The sequence below is a fragment of the Triplophysa dalaica genome, chromosome 8 (assembly GCF_015846415.1).
Source record: "Triplophysa dalaica isolate WHDGS20190420 chromosome 8, ASM1584641v1, whole genome shotgun sequence".
In the NCBI taxonomy this organism is placed as follows: Eukaryota; Metazoa; Chordata; class Actinopteri; order Cypriniformes; family Nemacheilidae; genus Triplophysa; species Triplophysa dalaica.
Genome location: NC_079549.1, coordinates 3,654,447 through 3,676,347, shown reverse-complemented (window position 1 = coordinate 3,676,347; position 21,901 = coordinate 3,654,447). Strand labels below are relative to the sequence as shown.

General features: G+C 38.6%; 1 protein-coding gene across 1 annotated transcript in view; it reads left to right on the top strand.

Moving 5' to 3' along the window:
- Nucleotides 1–2,492, top strand: part of nrp2b (neuropilin 2b) — a 73,066-nt gene extending 70,574 nt beyond the window's left edge. The window contains exons 16-17 of the mRNA XM_056755015.1: nucleotides 12–74; nucleotides 713–2,492. Coding sequence (XP_056610993.1) covers nucleotides 12–74; nucleotides 713–1,017 — 368 coding nt within the window. The 3' untranslated portion in view covers nucleotides 1,018–2,492. The remainder of the gene's footprint in view (nucleotides 1–11; nucleotides 75–712) is intronic.
- The last annotated feature ends 19,409 nt before the right edge of the window (nucleotides 2,493–21,901 follow it).

Here is a 21,901-nt window from a genome sequence, read left to right as displayed (position 1 = left end):
CTTCCAAACAGAGCGAAGACCAGACGACCTTGGAAACAATCCTCTAATCCATGGCAGAGAACGAATCGGTCAAGGTATATCTATTCTTTAACCTTCAAGTGTATACTCAAAGAATTTTTTAAACAAGCATACAGTATTTTACATTTAAAAAAGTACAGAAATGCAAGTGCATTTTTAAATATACATTCACAGAAAAAATTGAATGTTTTTATTAAATCAGCATGTATAGATATAGGAGTGTAGCCATTTCATTCTAGTATCTCTTGAATTTGAACAAAATCTAACCTTTTTAAAACCTTTTTCTAAATACATCTTACTGTGGTATTGCTTAACATTGAATATGAACTTGTTTTCTCTGCAGTATTTGAGGTGTGAATAAATACAGAGCATCTTTTCTGTTATTTCGACCCATTTCCCCTGTTTTCATTTTCTGCAAATAGAAGCGATATTTTTATTTAAAATTTGGGTGAAATATTGTTAGTAGTTCACATAATGAAACAAAAATGTCAATTTTACCTAAACACATCCCTATATATAGAAATAGACAATTTTAAAAAACTCAATTTGAAATGGTCTCTTCGTTTTTTTCCATGGCTGTGTAGTATATTTTTTAAATGGTCCTCTCATAAGCTTGATTGATTTTCACAAAAGTCTGATACCAATTATGCTATAGAGTATAAATAAAACAAAAATCTGTTTGTACTTATTTAAGGTTTTCCATTCTCTGCCTGGACCACGCCCAACCCCTCACGAGAACCTCCAGTAACGCGGATCTCAGAGAAAGACAACGCCTGGCTGTACTCTCTGGATCCCATCCTGGTCACCATCATCGTCATGAGTTCCCTTGGCGTTCTGCTGGGGGCCGTGTGTGCCGGACTTCTGCTTTACTGCTCATGCTCCTACAACAGCCTGTCCTCTCGCAGCACCACCACCCTGGAGAACTACAACTTTGAGCTGTATGACGGAATCAAGCACAAGGTCAAGATCAACCAGCAGCGGTGCTGCTCCGAGGCCTGAGAGATGTTCCTCTCTGGTTCCCCTTTATATCTGCTCTTTAACGGGTGCCGGCTCGATCCAAAACTGTGAATGGACCTCAAGGCGCTGGTCTGAATCTGACCGTGATTGTCGAAGGATCACCGCGGGACGTAGATTCCCTTTGGACAGCTCATTGAGCGTGGAAACAGTTCAATCTAATGACTCCCCTTTTATGAGAGAAAAAAAGAAATGTATATTGTTATAGATTATAAAGAAAAAATACAATCTAATAAAGCTTAATGGACATTAGACGAGAGAGGTACTAGGACTAGGAGGTCGCTTGTGAAGTCTCGGCCTCTATTTTGGGAACGCTGCGGCCTAGAATATTGTGGACGTTCGTTTTAGTTTAGACTCTTTGTGTCTTTTTGCTGACTTGCTTAAGTTCCCATCCTATTATTGTCCTTTTCACATGCGTGAAGTGTCAAGCGCCTCATGAATGTTTCAGTCTGTTTGTAGCAGAATGTTTTTGTTGTGACCATTAGACGACATTCGTAGAAAATCCTTTTACAGATAAGTTAGATTGAAGTATTGGGATTGCGTTTTGTGTCTTTTATTTTCAGTTGTTTGCTTTGGACTATTTGACTTAAATGCATAGCGTGAAAGACACTGTGCTGACAATTTCCAACTTATTATATTGCAACCTATGGATTGCTTAGGAAACAGAGCCACTGAGCTAAAGAGTGTCGAGAGAGAGAGAGCATCTTCAAATTCTCTCTTGACTCTATTCTCGATGCTGGCAGAGCGACTTTGGTGAAATCCCCAAGCCACTTTCATGTACAAACAATCAAGCCTTAAGCAAAGTATTTTGGAGGAGAGCCATTTCGAAACACCAGTTCTTGGGTTTAAAGCCACTGGGGCCTCGGAGGAATCCGGCCTTACGCTTTCTTCTTTCGTTTCACCTGTCTGTTTACTCCACGGTTTATTTCGGGCTGTTGAGAACGAAGGCTTAAAAGACCGTTCGGCGTAAACCTGGGAGAGAGGTGAGAATTTCCTCCAACGTTTTCGCCTGAAGGTGAAAAGAACGCTAGAACAAGTGAGCGCGTGAGGGACATATGTGTAAATTTCTTTATTGTACCTCAGACTGGCCTCTCGCCCCCCTGATCCACTCCGGAGTCCTGTTGAATTGTGGGTAAGGGGAGGGTGGGCTCGTCCTATTAGGAGGTACGGAAAGCAGCCGCAGACATGAAGAAGGAGAGATTGTGTATTCAGCTCTGTTTTCATTGGACTCTTGTTGATTCTATTCCAAGTGCCTTTGAGCTCTGGCCTGTTCTGGCTTTGCTGCAGAGCTATGATAGTATTACCTCGACTGTCTGGGACAGGAGGCCAACACCAAAAGAGATGGACATCCCGGCACTGGTCAGATCATTCGAAAATTGTTGTTTGTAGACTTTGTACAGAAAAAAGTTCTTTTTTATTGTTATTATTATTATTATTTAATAAAGTCTGAATAATGCTAATTGTGGTTGGTCTGAAATTATTTGGCATTTTTGAGATCCAAGGGGTCTGTCTGTCTACTGAAACTGTTTTCTGTTTGTATATTGATTTTTTTCTGTCTGTCCGTTTGTGTGTCTGTCAATCTATTCAAATTATTTTCTGTCTGTCTCTGTCTGTCTGTATGTTAGTCTGTCTCTTGAAATTATTTTCTGTCCGTCTGTTTTTCTGTCTCCGTCTGTCTTTCTCTCTTTTTGTCTATCTAGCTAGTTGTCTGTCTATTAAAATTATTTCCTGCCTGTCTCTCTGTCTTTCTGTCAGTGTGCACGTGTGTGTGTGTGTGTCTGTCTATTAGGCAATGTTCTATTTGTCTCTCTATCCATTTGTTTGTATGTTGTGTGTCTGTCTGTCTGTCTAACTGTCTGTCTATTGAAATTATTTTCTGTCTGTCTCTATAACTATGTGTTTATCTCTGTGTGTGTGTGTCTATATATGTCTCTCTCACTGCCTACTGAAATTATGAAATTTCTCTGTCTGTTTGTCTGTCAGTGTATGAATGCGCGTGTGCGTCTCTCTGTCTGTCTATTGAAATTATGTTTTATCTGTCTGTCTGTATCTCTATCTCTCTGTCTGTCTGTCTGTCTCTCTGTCTCTCTCTCTCTCTCTCTCTCTCTCTCTTTCTCTCTCTATCTCTCTATCTATTTATCTATCTGTCTATCTATCTATCTATCTATCTATCTATCTATCTATCTATCTATCTATCTATCTATCTATCATCTATTTGTTTGTCTGTCTGTATAGCTGTCTGTCAATTGAGATTATTTCATATCTGTGTGTGTGAGAGAGAGAGAGAGAGAGAGAGAGAGTGCGTGCATGTGTGCATTTGCGTGTGTCTATATACAGTATGTCTCTCTGAAAGTCTATTTAAATTATTTTCTGTTTGTCTCTATCAGTCTGTCTTTCTGTCTGTCTGTATATCTATCTAGCTGTCTGGCTATTGAAATCATTACCTGTCTGTATCTCTATTTCTTTGTCTCTCCATATCCGTCTTATGAAATTATTTTTTGTCTGTCTTTCTATATTTCTGACTGTCTGTCTGTGTCTTTATCTGTTTCTCTGTCTGTCCATTGAATTTTTTTTCTGTTTGTCTCTATCAATCTCTCTGTCTGTCTATTTTCCTGACTAGCTAGCTAGCTGTCTGTCTGTCTGTGTTTATTTTTGACTCTTTCTGTCTGTCTGTCAATCTTTTTTTAATTATTTTCTCTCTATCTATCTGTATTTCTGACAGTCTCTGTCCGTCTGTCTGTTTATCTACCCACACAAAGCCCATTTTTCTTGCTTTAGCTCAATAGTTCCACTTCTCATCGATCCTTCTGAAAACACTCAAATAACGGTGGGGTAAATTTCACATCAAGTCCATTTCAGTCCCATTTGAGTTCAGCTCCTCTCAGGCGATCCATCGAAATCCGTTTGCAGCCTTAATTCAGCGCCTGACATCGCCGCGCAGCTGGGCTGTGGGGAGACAGCGGTGAGTCGAGCGCCACCGTTTGCAAAACACTGTCAGTTAATAGACAGCCGTTCAGACTAGACCACACACAATCCAATCAAACGCATAAAGTCCATACATGGAGAGAGATTCAACAATAACATTCCTCCATGACTCATGCCTTTCTTTAAACACAATATTGTGGTCTTGTCTCTCACTTGAAACATAAACATAGCAAATAATGAGCACAGAAGCAAAAAGCAACATGACATAAGATATATTTTCTGTGGTGCATAACTTTAATTTACAGCGGCTTGAGGTGGATCACAGTGAAACAGTGGTCCCCGTCTCATCTGAATCCATATTCAGGCAGATGCTAGGGCACATTTTTTTTTACCTGTCTGATGTAGGCTTTACTAAGGATCCGGGCTCATAATTATTTTGTTATGGATCCTGACAGCCAGCAACCAAATAACATGATGAAACGTCAGTCATGTGGCTCGTTCATGAATGTGCTGTCATGTGGATGCCCGCAATCCTCTCTCATTAGCAATGATGCCACTTTTGAAGGATGCGATTCGGAATCTATCAACAAAAAGACTGTGGGGTGTAGAATTGAACAGGGGTGTTTTCAATGATCAGGAATGTGTTTGCACACTCAGCTTTGTGGTTTCTCTAATAATATTTGACGTTTGGGTTTGTGTAGGGGGCTCTGGATTTGATTTCTGTTGGCTTTGGGTGTACAGGGACCCTCGGCACGTTATTGTTCCTGGGTGGGGCTGTTTATCTCTGTTTCCTGTGAACGTGCTTCAATGTTTCTTAAACTTAATCTAATCCTGCTAAAGAACTCCGAGTGTACACCACACCGTTAAAAAGGTTCTCGTAAAAAACGGATGAAGTACTGGCAGAAAATGACCGGTACATTTTCCTTTATTTTATGGACATTACACTTTTTTGGAAATATGCTAATTTTCCAAGTTAATAAATAAGTTACCGTTTTGCAATGTATTCTGCCGATCTCCGGGTATAGCCATAGCACATTTAGCATAGCTAGCATAGATAATTGAATCCAATTAGACCAGTAGCATCGCGTTCAAAAATAAACAATTAGTTCTGATATTTTTCATATTTATAACTTGACTCTTCTGTAGTTATATCGTGTACTAATACTGGCGGTAAAAGAAAAGTTGTGATTTTCTAGGCTGATTTGATTAGGAACTATGCTCCTATTCCGGCATAATTGTCAAGGAAGTTTGCTGCCGGTGTCATGAGGAATCGAGTCCCCCCTTCGAATTCGGTCCCCTTAGGACCCCGAGTGATTCCATTAGCTGAAAGAACGTCTATTTGGGTACTCTTTTAGCGCCTGATTACAATTGTTACATTAAGTGCTTGCTTTTCTAGTATGCATATGCTGCTATAGGTAGTGAAATCAAACAAATCTCGTTCTTACTGTTTTAGTTAGCTTACGTATCAACTAGTTTAGAATAGAACTAAGTGGTAAGCTAGCGCTTTCGAAAAAAGCTTGCCCTAGCACTATCCGAACATTCACAAAAATGTAAATTTTTGTAAGAGTCGGGTTCCTAAAGGGAAACGAATTCCAGGGGGGATTCGAAACCTCATGACACTGTAACATGGCCGCAGCAGGTGCAGAGTTATCATTCAGGGCATGTGCAAATAGGATTACTTCAGTCAACATATACAAGTTACCTTTCAATAAATCCTTGGTGTCGAGTCTGACGTCACCACGCATGCGTGTTTTTTGGCAAGTTTAACAATCATATGTAGTTTATATGGTTAGAGTAAGGTAAGGGTGTGGGTTAGGGTAAAGATTTCGTAAGACTTGAAACATCAAGGATTTAGTGAAAACCAACAAGGACCCAAAGATCTGACTCGAAACACCAGTAAGAGCCAGTTAAACCTAGTTTAGGACTAATTTCAGGCGCTGCGTGATGACACTACGCTTGCTGCGGCCATGTTACGGCAGCAAACTTCATTAATTATTACGCCGGAATAGGACTATAGTTCCTAAACAAATTGGTTATGATTTTTACATTCCAAAACCGTAAAACTCAATTTATTAACTCTTGGGGAGTTGGAAAATGAGCATATTTCATATGGAATTTTGTTAAAACATCATATTATCATATTAAAACCTTTTATTGTGACCTATTTCTACAGATGCTTTTAGAGTCCAGAGTGAGAATATCTACTTTAGAAGCTTTTGCTAATGAAGCTCAATTTTATCCTAAAACGCAACAAAAATAATAATCCAGCTGAAAAAAAACTGTGTAAAACACAATGTGCAGTAAACAATAAAAAACCCATCTCGAAGATCAATGAAATGCATTTAAAATCAATTGTTCAATAAAACACCATAAAATGGATAAAAGCACTCTCTGGACACTCTCCAGCATCTTTTCAAAAGCTAATTCATTGAAAGGAGATGTGATGGATCACTTAACGTTGGCTAAGTGTAGATTTCTGTCTGGTCTGTGTTGTTTATTCAGTATGCCTGCTATCTTGTAATGGTTTGGGGGAAAATCCTTTTTATTGATTTTTCCTGTCATATCTGTTTATTCTTGTTACATAATTTGTTCTCGTTGATTTTCATATCAGCATGTAATGTTATAACTCAAGGTACTCAACAAGATGCAAACCCTTTTCAGAATCTCTGCTCACTAAAAAGAAGTACTCTTGAGGCGGTACAATCGATGCACTGTCTCCATGCCAAATGCCAAAAGTAAAGAATCTCTCATGGGTCTGATTCTTTAAAGATGCTGATAGGAACGAATGTGGTACCACAGGCAGGCAGAAGGTGTGTAAAATCACAAAGAGCTTTCGGGGGCTTTTGAATTGGATTCAGATCTTCCCAGTGGCAGATGGCTGGAGACGAGGGAAAGTGTCAAGAGACCTGGAAAGAAAGGATGCATACTCCGTGTGTGTGAGAGAATCTGGCCCATGTTAAATGTTTGAGGTACTACTATTGACTTGCTTAACACTCATTTACATTTATTCATTTTGCAGACCCTTTTAGCCAAAGTGACTTACAAATGAAAGAGCATTTAAAATTTTGTCAAAGACCAAGAACAACCAAGTCTTGTTTGTAAATATAGGATTAAAGCTGAGGCAAGGGAAAACTATAGAAGAGAAAGAGATAGATAGATGATAAAGCATAGATGATGGCAGAGGATGTATATCCGTAGGAGTGAGTTGAGGTAAGATTCAAATTTTCTGCTCCTCTCCTGAAGCGATAAGTAGTCAATGGAGTGAGATCAGGAGGGGTGTGAGGTGTGTTGCGTTCATCATCACAGTAGGGTTCTGGTCCAGGAAATAAAAATGCTTTTCAAAATACCATTTGATTCGAATCCACCTCAAGCTCTGAGATTGTAAAGTAAGAGATAACAAAAAGCCAATCAGTTTTGCAAAATAATCCTTGATGGGTGATGCATGACCCACACAAGGTTCACAATGAGGTCCTGGACGCCTTGACTGAATTTATTTTAATGTACATCATGCTTTATCTTTGCTTATTTAGAAACAAAAAATCTTTACTATTTTAACTCTCCGCTATATTTACAGTGAACAACAACACTACCACAGCTACCAAACAGCAAATCCACTGCCACTGTAAAAAAACATCCCTACATTTTTTTAGATATTGTATGTAATCTTTTGTAAAGTAAAAGTTCATGTTTATTTTACACTCAAAATTGTAAACTTGCAGGTTATTTACTTAATATATCGTTTACCGTATTTCAAAAATACACAAAATTCTGTAACATAAGTGATAGTTCACCCAATTTTTTTTCCCGTCATTTAAAGCCCGTATGACTTTCTTATGCAGAACACACAAAAGATGATTTTTTGCAAAAATGTTGGTAACCGAACGACAGCAGAACCCATTCACTTGCAATGGTTTGGTGTCCATCCAATAAAAGTGAATGGGTGCCGGTGCTGTTCGGTCAACAACATTTATCAAAATATCTTCCTATGTGTTGTTTAGAAGAAAGCATACACTTCAGGAGAGATGATTGTGATAACTATGTATCAACTGACTACTGTATGTAGGTCACTTTAAACGGCCGATTCGAGTCTGACTGTGTTACACAAACATAAATAAAACCAGTCACACACAAAACTAAATATTTACTTTAACCGTCTCACTCAAACAAAATTAAAGCAAATCAAACTTATACATTCGAGTTTCATTTTATGTCCTTTTAAGAACAAAACCAGTTGTGGCTTTAAAAGGAAAGAGTCAAGAAAGTTGTGGCTTTCTTGACTCTGAATTCATTCGGGTCGGAATTTTTTATGAGCACGGGATGGACCGTGTAAACTTTCAGTAAAAATACATTCCTCTCCTGTTTTTTACATCTTTTACTTTATCACGTCCAGAAAGATCCGGAATGTTTTTGAGAACATTTAGGAAACATGTTCTAAGGTCTACATCAAGTTTAGAGGTCTCCACTTTTATCGTATGCCATCAATTGGTAAGATTGTTTCTATTCTTACTTCCCCTACGGAATGTAAGGAGAAATCTATTGAACGAAGTAAATATTTGAATGAAACTCATCTGAGAACTCCAATATGTCTCCTGAGTTAGAGCAACCTCAGAGCAATGAAATCTTTCTCTGGGCAGACCCGAGTCCCCTCGAAGCGGGGAGACAGTTGGCGCTAGTTGCCATTAAGGCTGTTTAAACGCCATAAGTGGGATGTTTGGGCCGATGAAAGCTGGTTTTAGCCTCGTCTCGCTGCTCAGTCTGCCGCCGTCGAGGTATTTGGTAACAGCATGCAAATTACTGCTGAGATCAGACGGGGCTCCATACATCTCACTTTTCCCTTTGTGCCGCAATTATGTTTGATAGCCAAGGTGAAATTAACACCGCACGTCACATCGCTTCTGTAGCTCGGCATCTCTGGGTCATTATTCCTCCATATGTAAATGAGGAGACGTGGGGGGTTGGGGTGAAGGCAGGTTAAAAATGCCCAGTCATATAACTGTTGGAAATTTAAGTTGGCTTTTGCGGGCAGCTCGCAGTCTTGTTTCTGACACGCACTGAAAGTCTCTGACTCACCCGCCTCCAGCAAAATCAAATTACATTTCACTGAAAATCTTTCACCGTCTCTTTCTCCGCCATGATTGTTTTGAAAATAATTATTTGGGATGTTTTGATTGTTTTATATCGTCGGTGAAAGTTTTAGGTTGGGTTGTCGCGGGAGAATGAACTTTATGAAATATGGTTATATTGAGGCTGTAAAAATGCCTTCATCGATAACGATTTTATAAATCATCGTTGGTGCTTATTATCTATTCAGCAGATAATCAAATTCGCATCTCGCTGGAAGAAATGACAATGTTTGCGTCCCCGTGTGTGTTTTTGTGTGTGTGTTTTGAGAGGAAGAGACAGCGAGAGATAAAAAGGGTGCTTGTGTCTAAACTAGATGAAATTTATGATCAGTTCTGTAATTGTAGCATCAACAATGTGTTGTTTTATTTTGTTAGTGTTACCTTGAGATTGTTGGATTGGACATCGATATCCGTTGATGTACTTTTTCCAGTGGTGGAAGAAAAAAAAGTCTGGTTGAGTCCGAATGGCTGGAAGGAAGCAGAAGGATATTTGGCCCGGCAGAGAGAAATTGCCAATTATTTCCCAAACAGAACTAGCAGAGAAATAATTGTCTTTGAAATGCAAACTTTTGACAGATGACACATAGACCTAATAGACCCACTAAGTCAGTGTGTAGTGAATTTGTGTATTGAAGCAATACATGGGACAAACACTGTTATTGTGTATGGGGTATGTGTGTTTAGTGAGCAGTGTTTAATGTGTAAAGTGTTTTAATCTGTGAGATTAAAGCTGATCTGTCCACACACACATGTTCATCTATTTTAGTAGGCCTATGGACATTCCTTGACACAATGCAATTTCTTCTTCTTATTGATCATCACAACTAAGAGCCTTGCCCTAACCTAACCTTAACCTCATTTTAACCTTAAACTGCCCTTTAAAGAAATCTCACTTCATTCATTTCCTCACTTCGTTCTCTTACGCCCTGTTCAAAGTAAAATTGAGATTTGCTCAATTTATGCAAATGATGTAAGGGATAATGTACAGGAAGCCGGCTGTTATCACAGAAATAAGCGCCGACAGTGTGATCAGGTGTTTCATACTGGAGGGGCTTATTTCACGATAACAGCCGGCTGCTTGTACATTATCCCGCTTATTGCCACATGAGAAAACAACTGGACATGAAATGTAAATTTGAAATATTCGATCTGCCCATTTTACCGCGAGGAAATGCTGTTTACTTTCGAATATTCAATCAATAATCATTTGTAAACATAATGTCATGTATTTTATTAAAAGACATATTTACATTTTATTTTGTGTAATATTAAACTGCACCTTTCAAAATGATTTGCAGCATCCGGGTTCATGGGTGTTATTAGTTGGGATCGGTAGTTATCTGAGAATAACAACCCTTGGAATGTTGCAATTGGCCAATCAGAATCAAGTATTCCAGAGCGCCGTTTTGGCCAATCAGAAGCCTGGAATTTGACATCCAACGAAGGAGATAGCGACCCTCATTCTTACGCCAAGTTTTTTAAATCTTCAACCTGGCAGGAGACCTGTCCTCACAAGGATTCACAAATTACCACACAAATACAGCTTTCTGTTTAAATAGAGACACAAATTATATTGTTTAAAATAAATGTAATTTAAACACTGGAATACCCTGTCACTATGTCATTCATTCTTAGCATTCAGGTAACTTTCAGACACAGTTGTACATGATCTTGACCATAAAATTCTGTCATTTATATTAAAATTATACTTAATAAAATAATTTAAAGGCACAATATGTATGATTTTTCCTTTAAAGTGTCCAAACACAACAAGCACAGGGTCATATATTTTGTTTATTTGTGTTCATTATCCTAGAGGTTTATACACAATTTTTTATCCAGATTGAGCTATTTTTAGCAGTGTAACTTCCTTCCTCATTGCATTTCTGTATTTATTGTAATAGAAAGCATTGCAAAACAACAAGAGTCTTAAAACATGTATACAAGTAGTAATTTATTCTTTTTGCAAAAACACAAAATCAAATGTACTTTTGATTGTTTTGAACATGTTACCCAGTCAAGTGATGTAGCGTTGGTGTTTTAACATGTGGCTTCTGAAATAAAATCATGTGGTTAAACACAATGGTTAAAAAACAGAATTAAATTCCATCATTCATATACCTGACTTGTGAGTCCCATAGGATTGATTTTCATCTGCAGTGGGTGTGAAGATAACTTGCATCCATTTGTTCTTTGCTGTTTGTTTATTTTTTTTTAAATGCAACCTCTAGCAAAGAAAAAATAACATGTTGTGCCTTTAATTAAAACCAACTCCCTTATATACAAATTGGGCATGTTAAAGTATTCTCTCATCTGTCTCACATTTCATTATTAAAACAATTAAATAAAATGTTTGAAACTAATTCACTGTTGTTAATGTTTTCAATTATATATTTAAGCAGAAAAACATTTGATAAAAACATCAAAAACATTTCATTATGTGTGTCTAATATGCAGTGTATACAAATGCTTTTATTTTGATTGGTTCAACAGTGCTTTAATACCGATAGCCACCAATGGCACATATCTGACCTCAGTATTGTTTACGGATATTTACTGTTTAAAAGCCACCAGAATGGCACATTGTCTGAGTAATAGACATAGAGAAGGAATCTGTAAATGGTTCAGCAGAGTTTGGATCTTGGATACGTTTTGATCATAATCATAGTGAATGTGCACACACACCTCACTTTTCCCAACTTTTAATGGGCTTATTTTAACATTCCACTGCTTCAGCATGGCCATGAGAGCACAAGAGGAAAACATTATCGTTACCCAGAGGGCGGCTTAGCCGGTTCCAGTGGGTAAAGAGGGGTATCATTACCTTTCCTTTTAACGCTCTCAGGTTCATTCAGTGGGTAAGCGCTGCGAGACATGTTTTATCAATCACAGCCTATAGAAGACATTAGTTTAGCCCCTGCCAATGTGTGCGTGCAGGTGGTCTGTATTGCATGAGTGTTTGCGCCGGTGTGTGCTAGTTAAACATAACGACATCACACACACACCTCAGAAGCTATATTAGTGTGCACCACTGTGTGTGTGAGATGACTGTTATAGGCTCTATAATGGCATATGAGTTCTGTGGTTTGGTTCCTTCTCTTTCCATCTCTGTCTCTGTGGTTGTATCTCAGACAGGGAAAGGAGCTCTGTAAAGTCCTATAAACTGTAAAATAACAACCCCCCCAGGAGCAGGAATTACTGACAGCCCCAGCTGCTCAATCTAAAGCCCACACACGTACAAATACACGGACAATTACATGCATGCAGATGAATGTTTCTAGAGTAAATACTACAAACCTGTGATGTTCACCATCAAATCTGCACAAGCGAATGTACATTACATGTGAGCCAAAAACATTTGCATACTAAGACTTTACAAAACACTATGAGTTACTTCTGCAGAAATCAAAAGAAGATATTTTGAAAATAAGTTGGTAACGCACTCTGGCGGAACGCATTGATTTGCATTGGTTTTGTGTTCCTACAGTCGAATAAGTGTACTGCCATTGTTCAGTTACCAAATTTCTTTTATATTTCTTTTTTGTGTTAGTTTTGCAGAAGAAAGTCATACAGGTTTGAAAAGGGTGAAAACATTTGTCCTCAAAAAAGAGCTTTAAATCTCAGAGATGTCTCCATTATAGTTTTAAAAGAGATCTCTACAACGACACAAACTGAAATCAGATTTTACAAGTACAACGATCCAACACTGGTCCAGTTGAAAAACATTTGAAAAAACAACAGCGACTTCAAATGTCAAATGAATATCCTTAAAGGTCCAGTCAGTGAAATCTCGCGACAAGGTTGCGAATTGCAACCAGACGCTCACTACACCCCGCCCTTCGAAACACTACGACAGCGAATAAAACGTGACGACTTATGCAATGGGACCCGCGGTGTATGTAGATAGAAATAGCTCATTCTAACATTATAAAAACATAATGCTTCACTGTAAGCTCTTAATACATATTATATTGCATTTCTATCAATAGATCATTCCAAAAATCACACACTGGGCCTTTAGGATTAGGAAATTATACAGAATATCAATTGTATGTAATCTTTTCAATTAAATATGTTAAAAATTAAATATTAAAGTGCGAAGTGGTCTATATAATCTGCATCCATTGTTTTTGATTTCTCCTAAGCAATTTAAGGAGGGCTCATCTGATACCAATTTGGAATTTAAATAAAGTAGCCTAAAACTCAACTATAGTTTTTCTTGCTTAACAAAGTACTAATCTAAGAGGATTTTGCAAACAATAATAACAAATAATGAAAGAGTATCCACAGTCATCACATTCACTATAAACAAGTTTTGACAACCAAAAGACAACCAGATCCTTTTATTCAAATTAACATCGTATCTATTGCCCAAAAACCTTCTGTCTGTGAATTTTTTTGCTCTAAAATGTGCTTATCAAATATATGTCAATTACTTTCATACATTATTTGTGTTGAAATACTTGCTGAATATTATCAAGTGGTTTCATTATTCACAGACTTCACACCTCGCAATATATGCCTGTTGATTGGCTGAAAACACCACCTTCGCCTTTCCACAGGTGAGTTCCCACACCAAACACTTATCAACAACATAGAGAGAGAGAGAGAGAGAGAGAGAGAGAGGGGTGATTTCGCACAGACTATAACACCTGCCCAATTTGTGCAGTGTCAGAGATAGAGAAAGAGAGAGACATCACTGTGGGTAGTTAGTGTTTGTGTGGGGGGACATGCACTCCAAGCCTCTAGTAATGTGGCTTTGAAGTCTGGCTGAGACATTGTTCATTTCCTCGTCCATTAATTTCTTCCCCGTTGTTTTGAAGAGTGTGTGCTGACAATACACAGCCTCGGGGTGGACACAAACATTCACTCTTTTTCCACACTCACACACCGACTGTACAGTTACTGTAGCCATTACCTGACATGAATGCTATGCACGCTAGCATAAACATGATCTATAAAACAAAGGTATTATTAAACCCCACCAGATGTGCGCAGTGATCTCCTTCCTTTTCTCGCGTGTTTTCCGGTGTGATAAAGCAGCAGGCAGTAACAGGTTGTTTTTCTACCTGAATTTGTTTTTGTTTCAGATGTTCCCTCCGTAGAGAGATCCGAGGGGATCCAATGCTAATTAAGCTCTTGGGTATTCAGTAAGGTAAGAGCAGATGCAAGCAGCTGGTCTGTGAAAGCCATCTTCAGTGGCTTAGATGGAGAGGAAAGTGATTTATCGTACAAGCTGTGCATAGAATAACTGGAGTACAGTATAAGAACATGTGGAAATCTGGAGATCTGTTGGGCGTCTGGGATGTTGCTCAGCGTTTCTTGTTTTACCAGGACTGAAACATGGTTGATAGGGTTTCTGGATGATGTTTTGCTAGCAATTAGCAACTGGTTTGAGGACGGTTTTTAGAAATAGGCTATTAACAGTTATTTTTAATAATGAAAAACAGATGATTGTGTAACAGATATGTAACCCCAGGTTTGTTTGATAAAGAAATGGTGAATGATTGTTATAATGATCCATTTATTATTATTTCATGTGACCGAAAAAACTTCTGTATCGCATTTGCAGTAGAAAAGTGCAGATTTGGCACATGATATATCTCACTAATTAAATATGAAGTAAACAAATAGTGAAGTCGCTTAATACGATAAAAGTATGCATGCTTGCTTCCCAAAATTTGTGTACAGGCATATTGCTAAACTATTTTTGATATTCAATTCCATTCTGTTGTCTCAGATGTGAAACAAGCTTATCATTCGACAAAACAGGTTGCTCAGGGTATTGAATGCAAAAGGAGTTGCTTTCGCTGTCTATTATTTCTTTGCCAAAAATGATTAAAAGAATTGTAATGGAACCAGACTTATTAAGTGGAGTTTGAATAAAATACAGAATGATTATTTCCTTATGATTTTAATCCCATAATCACATCATCGGTTCTTGCGTGTTATTGTCATTGTCACTTTTCAGTGCATTATTACTTATCCAAATAATTGATTGTGCCTGCAAATGTTGGTTTATTTCAACCTAGCGTTGGGTCAAAAATGGGCAAACCCAACAGTAAAATTAACCTGTTTATAAAGCTGCTGTCCTCCTGAAACCTCGTATCTCCATGTTTTATGATCTTTAATTTAGTCCCATGAATCGTTATTATAAGTCACCCTTTATGTTTGCCAATGGGTTTTGCAAATTTCTCAACAATATAAAGTATTAAAAGTGCTTGTCAACTTTAACAATACAGTATTTTAATATTTTAATTTTTTTTTACAAATTTGTAAAAATCATTTTACAAAAAAAATCATTATTTGGACATCATTTAAGAAGAACAATATTTGACCCAACAATGGGTTAAGACCACCCAGCATAGGTCCATATTTGACCCAACGGTGGGATAAAATAACCCATCTTGCTTAAAAAAATCTCAGTTCAACCATGACTATGCCACCCGCCCAAGACATCCTATCATCATGGTGGCGAGTATTACCCAAGCAAACGTCTCTCACATTTTCTTCAGATCATGTGAAATGTTCTTTACACTGTAAAGAGTTGGTAGTCACCATCTGCTAATCATAATCCTTGAGCTATTACCCAGTCAAAATCCATCCGTTATGGTTTATGCAGGTACACACTGTGCGCCGACACTACAATATTTTACAATCCATGGCGGAGACTTCAGCCTTCTCAAAACTCTTCGGTTACCTCTCCTGCCATTAAAGCTGGCTTTGATATATTTTTGAACCCATCCAAGCTTGTGAAGTAATTTATGGCATTAGAGATCTCTGGACACTTCATTCTCATGTATATGAGTGACCTCGGTGTGGCTCCGTCCTGCCTGGCAACAGTAATCAGACAGACCGTAGAGATGGATTTTATCTTGTAAATCAAACCACTCCGTTGACCCAGACAGTCAGACAAGAGGATCATACCACACAATCTGTCTGGTCATTATGAGGAACAAGAAAGAGATTAAAATCATTTGAACAACAGCAGCTGTCAAACATCAAACATCACCACATTCAATGAATAAGGAAATGAGTAATTTAATATTATAGGCCTGTAAGAACTGTTTATTAGAGTTTACAAAAAACTCCAACTATTACTGCATTTCAGTCAATTGACATCAAATACATTTTTCAAAATATCTTCTCTTGTAGTCTGCAGAAGAAATAAAATCTTACAGGTGGTTGAGTAAATGATGACAGAATTGTCACTTTAACTGAAGATAAATCAAGACTAACAGTGAACTAGTTAACAGTCTCTGATGTGCAGTGCAGGACAACATGAGCCAAACAACATGACCAAGTGTGTCTTGTTAACTTTCCACTGAGATGAGGAAGGGCCACCCGCAGGCAGCTCCATTAAGCCGTGGTACAACAATAGCAACACTAATAAACAGTGACACTTCAGTTAACATCTAAAGCACGAGCCCTCCCTACACATACACTATAATTAAATACTAAACTAATTCCACTAATAATACTGAACTATGCCTGTAAATGCAAACAACGACATCTCATTTGTCCCAGCTATATGCACTCCATTAAAAAAGCTTATTCTGCGAGGCGAATTCACTAAACAGTTTCAATAGTGCTCTGCATGTATTTCAGCACATAACTTAAAGGGACAGTACATCAAAAAAAGAAAATTCTGTCATCATATATCATTTTAAACCTGCATGACTTTTACTTCTGTAGAACACAAAAGAAGATATTTTGAAGAATGATGTTAACCAAACATTGGTTATTGACTTATATTGCACAGACAAAAACCAGTGCAGGTCAATGTTCAGTTGTTCAGTTACCGACATTCTTCAAAATATCTTCTTTTGTGTTCTGCATACGAAAGAAAGTCATACAGGTTGGAAATGAAAAGAGGGTTAGTAAATGATGGCGCACAATTTATTTTTGATTGAAATATCCCTCTAATGTTGCAATACCACCGTGGACAAGTGTTTCAATTAAATCATTATCATTCTTTCATGCGTAAACAGCTCACTTTTCTACATTTTCTACATTCTGTCCATTTTAATTTTGTAATTTATCAAAAGAATGATCAATATCAATTTGAAGAAGAGAAATTTAAGCCGACACATACCTATACCCAGACATTTTCCTTATTTAAGAAAGATATATCTGATGCCTGGACCGCAGGTGAAGTGATGCTGTACAGTCTTTAATAAAGTGTGCCAGAAGAACTCAGATCTGGCATTCAACAACAGGAATTGAGGCTGCATTTGCCCCAGCACTTCATTTGCGATTCCTTTAGTAAATCAGACTGCAAAACAACATGGACAGCACATTAATAGGGATGTAAATAACTACCACTAGCAACAGACACAAATCATTGGTTGTGAATTCCTCCATGTGTGCCTGTGCCTCGAGGAAAATTGCATTATTGTGCTACTGCTCTTTGGTTGGGCTCCTGTCGTTATAGATCATAGGTCTGATATAAGACGGTTGGAACCGCACTGAAATAAAATACCTAAAACACACCTAAAATATTGTCTCATTAACACACTAGCTCCACGGGGAGAGCCGTAAAAATACTGCATTATAGAAAAGAGCATTTTATTGTGATCTAGGCCTGCCTCCTCTGAGATTTCTGTCGGAGGTGAGAGAAAATAAAAGAGAATTGTTTTAGTGTTAAAAGGTAATGCAGTGACCTCGCTTTTAACGGGATGATGCCCACGCGGTATCTCACTCACGTCAAGTCTGGCTACACGGCGTGTCCCTGTTTAAAACACAACCTTTTGAATCTAAGTTTCCCTCGGTGGTCATGTTTGTGGAATCACTAACACTTTCCATTGCGATGTCATTCAGATCCGAGTTTATTGTGTGAAATAAATATCAGACTGACTAGTGAGGTATTCACGGAATATCATTCCCGTAAGACTTTTATGATTTGCGGGTGGAAATATGGCACTGGGGGTGGACAGGTCTTAAGAACTAACACTCTCTACCACCCCCACATACACATACTGAAAATACCAGCAAAGGATGAAGGGACGGGCATATGAAGGATAAAGTATTCTTTCGAGCACCCTTAATCCAGTGACAACAGTGATGATGAAAGTGATGATATGATTTAATATGATGATGGTGTGATGTTGCTAATGGTTTTGATGTGATAATAGTTATAAAAAGGCTGATCAAATGATGGAACGGTTACAATGCAATGATGATGATCAATCAAGCAATAGCGTTAGTTCTGGCACGTCATGTGAGTCAAGCTTGCTTCAGCTAATCCTAATCTAACTATAGATCTGACGCTATCACAGTTTCCGTATAAATTCAGCTATCAGCAGCTTATCACATTGCTCAAAAGAAAATTACCCTCCTCCATCCCCATCTCCGCTTCATTTATACTATCAATACTCGACTTTCTGATATTCCTTTTTATGACTCTCAATTATGTTACTCTTAAAGGGTAAAAAATTCCAATTTGCCATTTATTTATTCCCCCTTAAGCCATCCGAGATGTAGGTGACATTTTGTCTTGAGTAGAACCATAAAGAAGATTGTTTGGTAAATCCGCAGTCCTCTGTGCTTCATATAATTGGACTCTATGGGGTCCACCTGTCTAAGAGTACCTAAGGCAAATAATTCCAAAAAGCAATATTTGTTGATTTTCAGTTCTATGTAAATTTTTGTTGAAGTTTTAGCAATTGAGGTATATGCTTTTGTCATTTTATAATGTATCTGTTAATAGTTTTTTTTCCTATAAAAAAATGATTTACTTTTATTTTAGTTTTTGCTTATTATTATAATTTTAGTTCTTTAAACTTATTTCAGTTGATTTTTTATTTATTTATTTTTTTTATTTATATAGCGCTTTTCACAATGTGTATTGTTTCAAAGCAGCTTTACAGGGGCAAACAGGAAAAACAGAAAAGTTAAAACACAGCACAGTGCATGGTATTTATACAACGAGTAAGTTCATTCTAATAAATAACATCTAATTTCTAAATAAATAAATGAATGAATGCAGTCTCCCGGTGAGCAGGCCAACACTGCCCTGCTGTGGCGAGGAACCCAAACTCCAATGATTGATTAATGGAGAAAAAAACCTCGGGAGAAACCAGGCTCAACCGGGAGGGCCAGATCCCCTCTGACGTGTCGTAGCTGCACTCAGACTGGTGACATGTGATTTTAGTTTAGCATTTAATACCAAATATTGTAACTTCAGCATTAATAAGACAAATAGTCCGTCTTTGCTCTTGGTTGGGGATGTAGTGGTCTGAGCTGGGATGGTCTGATGGTCATATTTCTCTTGGCAGCTGGTGGAATTGCCTTAGATGGAGCTGGGATGGTCAGTCAGTCTGCAGCTGTATCTGGTGTAATCTCAAATTGGGGATGGGCATCTGTCGGTCGTCTGGACATGGTGGAACTTCTTCCTACCTCGGGATGGGCATGGGGATGGGCATCTGTCGGTCGTCTGGACATGGTGGAACTTCTTCCTACCTCGGGATGGGCATCCCGAGGCAGAGGCGGAAAGAGAATAAAGAGAATAATTAGCGTAGCTGCTGTTCATTAACTATGCATTAAGTGAAAGCTTGGCTGAAAAGATGTGTCTTTAATCTAGATTTAAATTGGGAGAGTGTGTCTGACCCTCGAATAGTATCAGGAAGGCTTTTCCAGAGTTTAGGTGCTACGTATGAGAAAGCTCGTCCACCTTTGGTGGATTTTGTTATTCTAGGTATTGTCAAAAGTCCTAAGTTTTGAGATCTCAGCGAGCGTGATGGGTTGTAACGTGATAAAAGCTCGGTTAAGTAAGTAGGTAACATTTTTGAGGCAACATTTAAATTTCCCCCATAGTTAATTTTTTTCCAATCTTTTTTAGGTCAATATTTGATTTGATTTCAATGAACAGAAATGTTTACAAAGTTTTAATTTGAGTTAACGAAAATAACCTTGTTTTACCAAAACAGGGTTATCGCTGCGCCCCCTGCTCTTATTCATGCTGGTTGTATGGATGGGCTGGGAGTTTTTCCCAGAACAGAACCATACCGCCAATCTAAACTATGTGATGAGTGTCAATCATTTTTTGACGATAGGGTTTCTGACTAGAATAATCTTGACAGTGGCGATGAACAGAGATGAGAATGATTACTTTGGTAAGGACTCTGATGATGTCACAACAATGATGGCAATGGTAAAGTAAGAATACAGTGATGACGGCAATGCTTAAGATGCACAGCCATTTCCCATCAGGTCACATCATTCATAGAAAATGGCATGCATATCTCTCTTTTCTGGTCTTCCGACAATATTTTGAAAAGATGGAGTACTTTTAAAGTTTTAAGCTATGCAGAAATGTATCGAAACTTTGTTGGTCATGTGCCTGTGAGAGCACATATTTCTAGTAGTCTTTGTCATAAAACTCGATATGGACGTAAAGATTAGTTGCCTCCAGCCTTTCAACCCGGATCAGTGGGAAGAAATCTATGGTTATGCTTCTCATTGATCTTCAAGTTATTTGAGGGCTTCTTCTCTTCACACAGTTCATTCTTTCACTCTCTCGCTGTAATACCATCACATCACAGTGAAACCATATCATCACGATTCAATGATCCGATATCAATCTGTGTGCCTTCCTTTCAAATGTAGACCGAGAAAATAATGACTTTTTGTATGTGCACAGGCATGCCATATTTCCCTCTTACACATCTACTAAAATTAACATTCTTCTTTCCGATTTATTGTTTCTTCTCCATTCTCACATGCTTCCTCTGATGGATTCGAACAATTGCTTTGGCGAGGCTGCTCCTTCCCATCGCACCATGTGCCGTTTGCTAAATCCGCACGGCGTCTGACTTATTAGCCTCTTTGGTTTCTTATGAGCTCTACATTTCACCGCAGCTCACCGTCGGAACATTTATTAAGGTCTACGCAGCACGCTGGCACCGTGTGCCACCGAGGGGGTGGAAGGATTAACAGCAATGGAGCTACAGGTCTTAATTTGAAAGCAGACCGTCTTTATGTTCCCCCAGCGTGCGTATGTGCGCGTGCATGTGAGACCCCGAGGCTTCGGGCCTGTTTAGGTGTCCATTAGCGAGCACAAATCCGCATGTAGCTCACTGTAATGGCAACTGACTCTTAGATTGATGACACAGTGCAGTTGCTTCTTAAATATTTATATCCGCAGGCCAAAGAGGGCTGGTACGCGTCTGCGGAAAATAAAGGGAGCAAAAGAGCGAGAGAGACGATGGCAGACTTTTCTCAGGCCGGTTGGGATGGCGGGAATAATTCACCGTTCCGGCGTGTCAGTTCTTCAGCTCCGTCGCTTCCAGCATCTCCGCCCCCCTTTCTCCTCACTCCTTACATGGCGTTCTTTCTCAAAGGGATTTTAATGTTCATGGAAGCGCTGCTATGGATGCCTGGAACAACAGATAATGAGTCGTGCCGTTTTCTCTTGGAGAGGCCGAAAGATGAACTTTTTTGAATGTTTGTTTTGTTTACCCTGGAGTTCACAAAAGTCGCGCCCTGCACATATGGCTAGATGGAAAGCCCCAGCTGCCCTCTCTCTTCCTCTCCTCCCTGCCCTTCCCAGCCTGCCAACGCACCTGCCCCTTTCATACTGTCCGCTAACCGCCATTCTTTGCAGCTGGCCATATCAAAAAAGAATCCTGCCATTAAAACATTTAAAGCAATGTTCCACCAAAATGCTTTGCAGTCCTGCTATGTGTCTGTCTTTGATTCGACCGACTCGACAGAACTTGTGCTGCCAGCAGACATGTTTGTGATTTTGAGGTAATTTGTTTCCCATGGAGAACTGCTGAGGTCAGTGCACATCCTTTATCAGCAGAATAATGTCCAAGAAA